Source organism: Meleagris gallopavo, chromosome 29 (genome assembly GCF_000146605.3).
Source record: "Meleagris gallopavo isolate NT-WF06-2002-E0010 breed Aviagen turkey brand Nicholas breeding stock chromosome 29, Turkey_5.1, whole genome shotgun sequence".
In the NCBI taxonomy this organism is placed as follows: Eukaryota; Metazoa; Chordata; class Aves; order Galliformes; family Phasianidae; genus Meleagris; species Meleagris gallopavo.
The window spans coordinates 116,029-126,505 of record NC_015039.2 but is presented as its reverse complement, the minus strand read 5'-3'; the positions used below and the strand labels follow the sequence as shown (position 1 = coordinate 126,505).

The window sequence follows — 10,477 nt, the reverse complement described above, 5'->3', positions numbered from 1 at the left end:
CCCATCCTCAGCTCCTTCCCGCAGAACACCGCCGTCGGATCCTCCACCTCCGCTGCCGTTGGCAGCATCCTCAGCTCTGAGGGTGTGCCCATCTCCTCTGGAGGCTTTGGCCTCTCTGGCTTTGGCAGCGGCATCTGTGGCAGACGGTGCTTCCCCTGCTAAAGCTGCTGGCCATGGTCCTGGAGGAAGATTCCGAGAGACTGAGGTGGTAACATCCTGGGAACCGAGCATTGGGATCTTGTAAAAAAGGGCTGAGTAGTGTGTGCCATCTGTTTCAAACAGGACCTGGTGGTCCTTCTTTCTGTGTGGAACAGGTAGATGGACAGCAGTCAGCATGTTCAGCATGCCACACAGTGCAGACTGTCATCTGTCCCTGCTGCTTCCTGCACCAGGACCTCCCCTCAGAGTGACCTCGTTTCCTTCTTTTCCCACATTAAAGTTTTATTGCATTCCAGCTTGTGCCTCTGCGTTGTCCTTCCCCAGGGGACACTCCGGACAAAAACTGCCAGGAGGAAATGCGTTGCTCTATGGATTTCAATAGGTGTCTTTGCACACTGGAACGCTGCACCTTTCCTAAAGGTTGCGACACCGCTGTTGCTCTCTTAGAAATCACTGCCACTCATGCATGAGGGGGGTGCCCATGAGTCCTGCAGTATCCCTGACATTCAGACCTACCCTTTTGCTTCTCTGTCCTGACGTGCCTCCTTGGCCTCAATGTACACCATGCAGAAGATGTTCACTCTTGGTCTTGACTGCAGAGCCAGAGCTGCTGGAGGCCCTGGGAGGGCATGAGCTCCACAAGCTTGTTGAAGGGAACAGAGGGAGAGACAGCAGAGCAGGAGCAGCAATTCCTTCTGCTCTTGACACAGTGGTACTGGGCAGAAAACAGTCCCAGAGCAGGTCAGTAGAGGGAGTTTGGGAACCGGGCTGTACTGGGACTGGCTAAGACGGAGACATTTTTCTTCACCACAGCCCATATGATGCTGTGTTGTAAAGGTGTTGTTAAGCAGCAAAGGTAGCGCAACAAGGTTTTAGCACAGCTAAAGGATCAAGGCCTTTTCTGTTTCCCATTTTGCACCCGCACAGAGCTGACTAGGAGTCAGAAAGAGACTAAAAGGACATACAGTGTGGATGGCTGACCCAAAATGACCATGGGAATATTGTGTGCACACATCACATCATATTTGTCTATAAAGCAGGGAGCAGTCATTCCCAAGTAAGTGTTCTTTAGAAGCTGACTGGGCATTGGTCTTCCTTCTGGCAGGTGGCAGGGAAACACTGATTTGACATCACTGTTTTTTCTTTTTGTTTATCCTTCCTTTTTTTTTTTTTTTAAACTATCTTTATGTGGTCATTGTGTTTTTCTTACCTTTGATTTTACTTTTATCTCCCCCTGCTGATTTTGAGTGAGCATGCAACTTGTGGGTGCTTACGTGTGTTTTTTTTAGTCAAAACACCACTGAGCCATGCAGGCAATTCATGTCCTGCTACTTCCATCTCTGTCCTGGGCATCCTAGTCAAAACTATGGGCAGGGGAGGTCAGGAAGAGAATACGGGCAGGAGGAGGTACAGGGAAGCATTCTGAATGCGTCAAAGGGGCATCTACGTGGTCTCCCAAATAGTTCAGTTGCCAGCAACAAAGGTTTCCAGAGAGGTTTGCATCTATGGATTTGGAGCTGCTGAATTGCTCTAGAACACCCCCGTACACCGTAACACCCAGAGTCCTTACTGGCAGTTGTCCTGCTATGCCCCAGCCTTCGTGTCACTTTGTGAAGCATTCGAACAGGCTGAAGTTATTTGAAAGATGTGTAGATGTGGTGCTTCTGGTCATGATCTAGTGGTAGATTTGGCAATGCTAGCTTAATACTGGCTTAGACATGGTCATCTTAGAGGTCTTTTCCAGCCTTAATGATTCAGTAATTCTACATATTTCAAGCCCTCTATAACAGCAGATCAAGGGAGAGGCCAGAAAGAACTGCTTTTGTGGCAACTCACCAAAAAAGATGTGATTCCCAACAGCTTCTCCAGATACCAAAAACATCAACAGAATCCTGGGCTACATGACCTCATGCATAACCACGAACTTGAGGGAAGTGATAAGCCCAGTATACTCAGCTCTTATCTGACAGCATCTTGAATACTAAGCCCAGCTTGGGGCTGTGCTGAAAGAAAGACATTCGCCAGGCAGAGCAAGTTATACTCAGCTTAGGCAGAGTAATCAAGGGCCTCAAGCACCTAACCACCTAACCAGTGAGAAGTAGCTGTGGGCTTGCTCTGCATGGGAAAGAACAGGCTTTGATGGGAGATCTAAGAGCACATTTGGAGTAGATGCAGTGAGGACCTCCAGAAGACAGAGCAAGGCTCAGTGTTGTGACAGTACTGGAAGACAAGAGACAGTGGACTTAAGGTTTGCACTGAATAGGAGGAAAAGGGACACAAGAACTGTCAAGCAATGGTACACTTGGAGCAAGCGGTTGGACATACTGACTTCCAGAAGTTCTTTCTACCTTGATTTATGCTATGACCTTATGGCCATAGGACCTTCTTTGTGTGACTGCCAACTAAGGACAGGACCAGACAAATGGCTCAGCTTCCCAGCCAAGGAACTAGACACTTCTCTGGATATGTCTTGAGAGCTCTGCAGAGGGGCAGAAGTGGTAGCAAAAAGCAAGATAACAAGATCTGTGATCCTATGATCCCAAAGCTGCTAAAACATATATGTATTTTTTCTTCAAAAAATGTTATGACAGTGTGTTTCCTTACTGTTATCAAGCTTTTGTTTTGGAGCTGGTCTTCTCATTGCCCTGCATATCTGATCTGCCTACTTCTTGGAATGGGTTTTCCTGTGTTCTCTTAGGAATCTCTGGCCTCTGCCTTCTCTATGACACACTCGTCCCCCTTTCCTTACTTCTTGCTTCACAATGTTGAGCTTAATAGAGTAAAAGAAGCAACATGTACAGCAAAGTGAATAGTAGTGGTGGAGTTACATTGGATAGTTCTGTCCAGTCCTGAAAAGAATAATAGAATCCAGCACAGTGTGGACTGGAAGGGACCTTAAATATCATAAAGTTCCAATCCCCTTTCAAGAGCACAGACACCTCCTACTAGATCCAATTGTCCAAAACCCCATCCAATCTGAACACTCATAAAGTGGGAGCATCCATAACTTCTCTTTGCAGTCTGTTCCAGTACCTCAACAATTTCTTTGTGAAAAAATGTATTTCTAATAAATTATCTAAACTCTTTTTTTTTTCTCTTTTTTTTTTTGTAGTTTAAGACCATTACCCCTCGTCCTGTCCTCCTGTCCTGTCATTACAGCATTACAATCCCTGATTGAGTCCCTCATCTATCCTGTGGGCCTCCTTTAAGTACTGGAAGTCTGATATAAGGTCTCTCCAGGGACTTCTACAGTCAAAGTAACCCCAACTTTCTCAACCTGATCTAGTCCTCTGATCATCCTCGTGGCCCTCGTCTGGACACTCCAGAAGCTCCAAAACTTCCTTGTGCTGCTGGCCCCAGGCCTGAACACAGTACTCCAAAATGGAGCCTCACAAGGACAAAGTAGAGGGGAACAATCACCCTCCTCGCCCTGCTGGCCATCCCTCTTTTGGTGCAGCCAATACTGCTGGCTTTCTGGGCTGAAAATACACATTTCTGGCTCATCTCAAGTATTTTATCCACTTCCTAGAAGAGTTACTCTTCATACACTCATCACCCAGCCTGTATTGATGTTTGGAATTGCCATGATCCAGGTGTTGACCTTGAAGTTGATCTTGTTGAACTGCATGAGATCCACACATGACACCTCTTGAGCTTTGCAAAATCTTTCTGGATGGCATTCCTTCCCTCCAACAAGTTGACAGCACCATGTAGCTTGGTGTTATCTGCAAACTTCAGAAATGCACGCTCAATCCAACTATGTATATGAATATGTACTGCCTGTGAATTTGTGTGTTGCATTGACCACTGAAGGACCTTGGTAACCATCAGTTCCTTCCTCACTTCCCACCCTCCATGTGAAGCAAACTGAAGCGAGACCCAGCTCACCCACTCTCCCTCCATTTTCTAGATGGGCCTCCCAGCCCAAGTGTAGGAATTCTCACCTCTGTTTTCCCCACTCTCCCTCTCCACTTCTATCACCTTCCATGATCTTGTGTGCCTGCTGTCCTCCCAGGGAAGCTCTGGCTCCTCAGTCTGGGCCATCAGTGGCCACTTCTGCTGTGCACTGATGTCTAAAAGGAATTGCAGGACAGAGAGGCAGTGGGACTGAAGTCCACTGACAGTACAGAACTCGTAGACACTTTCCTCACATAGTATCACATCATTTGAGTTGCAAGGAACCTTAAAGATCATGCAGTTCTAATCTGCCTGCCGTGGGCACACTTGCTAACAACTAGAACATGTTTCTCAGGACACCAACTAACTTGGTCTTGAACACCTCCATTCACATCTTCTCTGAGCAACCTATTCCAGTGTCTCATCACCCTCTGACTAAACAATTTCCTCCTGATATCTAATCTAAATCTTCCCTCTTCTACTTAAAAACATTCACTGTTGTCTCATTACTTTCAGACCATGAAAGAAATCAATATCTTTCCTATTTATAAGCTCTCTTGAAATGTTGGAAAGTTGCAATGACATCTTTCTGGAGACTTCTCCAGACTGAACAACCACAGCTGTTTCAGCCTTTATTTGTAGGAGAGTTGCTCCTCTAAAGGGAAGTAAAAAATAACTTCTTTCTTCTTTTACTTATTCTGTTTTATTCTGCTTGCTTGTTTTTATTTTCATTTAATTAAAATGTCTTTATCTCAGTAAGGGGGGAGTTGGAAGGGAGAGTGAGAGAACAGTGTGGTAGTGTTTTGCTTGCCATCAACTTGAAGTATGCAATTGCTACGCACATCAGACAATGTGGGGTAAACTTTGGCCAGGCAAAAAAGTCCTGTCCTTAGATCTCACTGCAGAGCTGGCTTATGCTTGCTTTCCACATGACCTCCTGAGCTGGGAAGGGAAAGTCATAGGATACTCCCATTCCGGTTTTCGTAACAGAGAAAAAATGCAGGAAGATTAGTTCTTTTGCCTTTCCAGTGAGAAGGGAAAAGGGAGGGGAGTGAGGAGGAAAATATCCAGGATGGAATTTGAGAGAAAGCCTTGTATGTTTGTGAAGAGGTGACTGGGCTTTGAAAGGGAGAAGTATTTCACAAACACTGCTTGGCAGGTGTTAAATCCCAAACAGTGAGGTACTTCTTGTATCACTAAGGGAAGCTTCCCTAGCAATCCTTGTTCCTTAAGAGCTATAAGCCAGCCCACATCAAGCTGATAACAGGTCTCTGATGCCTCTGATGAACTGACTATTTATAATCCTGAGTAATGCACAGTTTAGCAGATGTCTCATTGCAGCTTAGCTCCTCTGTGAAAACACATTGGCAGCTATTATCTAGTGTTCCCTCATCTTCTAAACCAGACACTCAGAGATCTCCATTCAGGACTTTGCATTACAGCTGTAAGGCACCAAGTGTATGCATTATTTATTGTTCCCAATAAATTGTGTGCCTCTTAAAGGATGTAGGCAGCTAGGGAATTGGGAAAAGAATGGATTCGGGGATTTCTAGACTTCTAGATGCAATGGGAGCCTGATGTCGTGTGGCAAGGGTCAAAGTTAAAAGGCAATATTCTCCAAAAATCTGCCCAACCTTCTTTATACTGATATAATACTTGCTTCTCAGCTAAGGCTGTTTCAGACATCAATCTGAGAATCACAGAATCATAGAATCATTCAGGTTGGAAAAGACCTTAAAGATCATCAAGTCCAACCACAACGTAATCAAACAACCCTAACTCTGCTAAATCATGTCCCTGAGCACTACATCCAAATGGTTTTTAAACGCATCCACGGATGGTGACTCAACCAACTCCCTGGGGGGCCTATTCCAGTGCTTAACAACCCTTTCTGTAAAGAAGTTTTTCCTGATATCCAACCTAAACCTCCCCTGGTGCAACTTTAGGCCATTTCCTCTCGTCCTATCACCTGTCACCAGTGAGAAGAGACCAACCCTACTCCTGCTTTAAGCACCTTTCAGGTTTTTGAAGAAAGCAGTAAGGCTTAGCCTCCTTTTCCCCAGATTAAACAGCCCCAGTTCCTTCAGTCTCTCTTCACAGGCTGGATTCTCCAAGCCCTTCACAAGCCTTGTTGCCCTTCTTTGGACCCACTCCAGCACCTCAATGTCTCTTCTGTACTGAAATGCCCAAAACTGAACACAGTACCTGAGGTGAGGTCTCACCGATGCTGAGTACAGGGGCCAGATTACTTCCTTAGTCCTGCTCACCACACCATTCCCGATACAAGCCAGGATGCCATTGGCCTTCTTGGCCACTTGGGCACACTGTTGGCTCATATTCAGCTGACTGTGCATCAGTACACAAAGGTTCCTTTCCAACAGGCAGCTTTCCAGCCACTCTCCCCCAGGCCTGTATGGTTGCCTGGGGTTGTTTGACCAAAATGCAGGACCCAACACTTGGATCTATTGAAACTTATACAGTTAAAAGAGAAAATTAAAGTTAAAACAGAGAAAAAAAAAAATTCAGATTGGGATCATCTAGATCTGCCTGCCCATGACTCATGAAAGTTTGCCAGTCCCACAGGTATTGCCCAGAAGAGCCACATTCCAATTTTGCCTCCAGAGGGTGCCAAGCCTTCTTCCAAAAAGAGGAAATAAAGTCTGAAAGTTTCCATCTTCCATCTCTTCTACCAGTCAACTTCAAGCAGTTTCCAAACCTCAATCTAAAAGGTGGAACAAAACCATTTTCCTGCTACTCAGGCAGAGCTCCTAGGACCACTCTACTCTGTGCTGATGCAACCTCACCTCAAATACTGTGTGCAGTTTTGGGCAAGGTAGTGAAAGGTCTACAGGAGAAGATGTATGAGGAGTGATTGAGGTCACTTGGCTTATTCAGCTTAGATGAGAAACCTGAGACATGACTTCATTGCAGTCTACAGCTTTCTCATGAGGGCAAATTATCATTGAGTTTCTGGTCTCTTTTCTCTTGTGACCAGAAATAGGATCTAAGAGAATAATGTAAATCTGCACTGAGGAGATTCAGGCTGGATATTAGGAAAAGGTTCTTCACTGAAAGGGTTTTCAGGGACTGGCTCCCCAGGGAAGTGGTCACAGCGGCAAGAATGCTATGTTTGGACAACAGTCAGAGATGTTTGGTTTGATTTTTGTGTGATCCTGAATGGAACCAGGAGTTGGACTTGATATGTGGGCCTCTTCCAACTCAGTATATTCTCTGATTCTTTGATCCCAAGCCTTTAGCCACGAGGCTCTCTAGAAAGACTGGTAATGGTTAAATATATTTGCTTAGCCAAAGCAATAGTATAAAGACAAACCTTTGCAATGTCCCAAGTTCATCTAGGTCTGTATAATGATCAAAGCCCTTCAAAATTCACAAGGGCTCTGAACATTCTCACAAGCACTCCTACCTTTCAGAAGAGTGGAATATGAAAAAGTCAAGTGATCCCTGCTGATGGAGAACACTGGGTCTGCAAAAAATCCGCACACCACAGCACCAGGTCAATGTCCTCAGTCTGTATTTGACCCTCCAGTAGGAGAATTCATCTCCCAGTGGCACTGATGGATTGTCCCATAAATCCTTGAGCCACCTGCCCTGTCAATGAAAAGGAACCTTCAAGGTGGAGCAGAAATGACTAAAAGAGGAAAAGAAAAAGCATCAGTGCTGACATTTTTCTCTCATTGCACTAGGAACTTTAACACCAGCAAAGTCATGATCACTGTCAATTCTGCCAACACAAGACAGCCGCATACTACCACATTTCCCACAATACTTTTAGGGGTGACTGTCTCACACAAGGGTATGAGTGCCTGTGAGGAGCAGATCAGAGTCCTCAGTGACCAAGAGGATTTTGAAAGGCCGTGATGCCTTTCCTTTCTGCCTAGATGTTCCACTTGGAAGTCACCTGCCATGGAGGACATGCAGAAGCTTCCAGATACAGAAGCATGTCCCAGTGCCATTGCTACCTCTCATTGTGGCTGGGAAGATCAACTCCTCTCTAGGATATTGGTTGGATTCTCCATCTGCTGGATGTGCTTGAAGGCTGGGGAGAGCACTTCTGTGCAGAGACACAGCAAGACAGGCCCTGGATGTGGGAGCCAGGGAAATTTTTCTCAATTTCAAGGGACGGTGTTTGAAACAAGCTCACTGCCTGTGTCTCACTGTCTGGCAATGGACATGGGTCTCTTCTGACCCTGAAGGATCTTCTCAAAGCCATAGATTTCTGGCAGCCTGGGAGAGCGTCTAGAGAGGAAAGTACCACACAGAGATCCAGACTAGGATGCAGAATAAGTTTAAAGGTTTGAACGAGGGGAACAAGGACTTCTGAGAGGGTGCCGTGGTATGGGGAGCATCAGGGGTAGGTAGGAATCATTGATTAGAGGGGGCTTTGCAATGGGCATCTGTCTGCCCACACCCTGGAGGGAGAGAGGAAGCTGGTCCATCCAAGACTGGCTTAGCAGGAGCTCACAGTCCAGGAGAGCAGAAAAAAGGGAGAGAGAGAGAAGAGGGAACATTAGGCATGGGCCATGTTTTCAGAGAGCTCCTCTCTGAAGGAGGAAGTTGACCTCCTCATGCCTTCCTTTGCAGATGGAGTTGTGCATGCTCTGAAAGCAATGGCTGGAATGCCTGGTCTCAGTTCATTAGCATATCCTGGATTGATAGTGGCTGCCTTCAGTAACTTTAACAGGGGAAGCACATTCTGCCACGCTAGCGGTTGGAAATGCAGGAGAGGTCAAAGCCCTCCAATGTGATGGGCACACCCTGACAGCTGAGGATGCTGCCAACAGCAGCGGAGGTGGAGGATCCGACGGCGGTGTTCTGCGGGAAGGAGCTGAGGATGGGTCCGGGCAGGGTCACCACCATGGGAGAGGGCTGGATGACGACGTTGGAGTCCTGGCACTGCCTGACACAGGACTCGTTGCAGCTGCTGGCCAGAGGGATGGGGCCACAGGGCCGACACTGCAGACATGGCAGGCACTGGTCATAGCAGAACATGTTTTGTGTATGGAGGAGCACCTGTTGGGAGAGAGGACCAGGAGAACATGGAGATAAGAGAAGAAGCCTAGCAGCCCACCACAAGTCTGCAAAGGCACATGCTAGGTAGGGGCTGTTCATGGACAGAGGTAGCCCAGGGTCCTCTTTACCTGTCCCTCATGGGAATGTGCAAAGAGAGCCAGGAACAGGAAGGCTCTTTGGCAGCCAAGACTCCTAGAGTCTTCTCAGTCCAGCCCCTGCTCTCTCCATGTCAGACATTCTACCCACTTCCCCTCCCATGACAGGGAGCCCCACACCTCAGCACTGGACAGAGCTTTGTACTCACTAGATTCCAAAGGAATCCAAAGGAGTCAGAGAGAAGTGGATGAGAGAGTGAAGAGTTGGACTGACTTTAGTATTTGTCCCACACTGCTCCAGATCTGTAGAGGTTATAATTTTCTAAGAAGCTCATTTGAAATGCAAAGCATCCCAGATAATGATACAGGCAGTGTTTTGGTTTCTGTCACTTACACCCTTTTATTTCCTTTTTTTGTTGCACCTTCTCCACCTTAAGTGCTCCTTTTCAGTGCTTGAGTGGGAGGCCCAAGGATTTCTGTGACAGCAACTCATCACTGCCATCAGGAGATGAGTCCCAGCTGCCAGAGGAGTTATGTGCAGGGTGGGGATGTTCACTTGGGGCAATAATGTTTGCAGCTTGGGGCAACGTTGTTTGCAGGCTCAGTGGCAGGAAGGGCCCAGTTGCACCACGGTGTGCAATCCTCAGTTGGATGCCAAAGGGTTCCTGTGCAGAAGGATGTGTCATGTTCCCTTCTCCTACCTTCAGTACTCCCTCTGATGTCCCTGGATGCAGGCAGCTGGTCTGCTTTTGACTCTCATCCTCCTAATGTTGTTCTAGGTTGGCACTGGTGCATCTGTTTGACTGCCTCCATTGTCTGGACTGTCTCTGAGGGTCTCCTACAAACACCCTCTGCATGTCTGGGGCCTTGTCCACTCTGCCCACTCCAGCCTTGACAGGATACTCATTGCCCTACTCCCCCATACCTGGGCAGCTGTGTCTCATCAGTTTCTGCCCATCCCTGCCAGCAAAATCTGCACTGTGTCATGCTTTCCACTCAACAAGGCATCCATGAAATTCCTAGAAAGCTGGGACTGAAGTTTGCTGGCTTGTATATTTTCCTACTTCTGCCAGATTAAAGCCACCTCCAAACCTCAGCCCAAAGAGTCCTCTCAGTTTAGTCCTAGCCCCTTTCTGGGTATTCTGGCTCTTCCCTGTCCTGTCAAGAATCTTTCCACTGTGTCCTCTGACTCCATAACAGGCACTTAAGAGAAGCAGCATCCCCCCACCTCTCTCCAAGCCTTTGAACTCTACTGTCTCCACCCATCAAGTTCTGTTTGGAGCCTCGAAGTGCCC

The 10,477-nt window shown here is 46.9% G+C and overlaps 1 protein-coding gene and 1 pseudogene across 1 annotated transcript in view; one reads left to right on the top strand and one right to left on the bottom strand.

Annotated features, from left to right (window-relative positions):
* LOC104914551 (feather keratin 1-like) overlaps positions 1-243 on the top strand; it is a 495-nt gene extending 252 nt beyond the window's left edge. The window contains exon 2 of the mRNA XM_010724428.2: positions 1-243. This exon is cut by the window's left edge and continues 1 nt beyond it. Coding sequence (XP_010722730.1) covers positions 1-162 — 162 coding nt within the window. The 3' untranslated portion in view covers positions 163-243.
* Positions 244-8,751: 8,508 nt separating this feature from the next.
* LOC109371095 lies at positions 8,752-9,066 on the bottom strand (annotated as a pseudogene).
* Between the last annotated feature and the right edge of the window lie 1,411 nt (positions 9,067-10,477).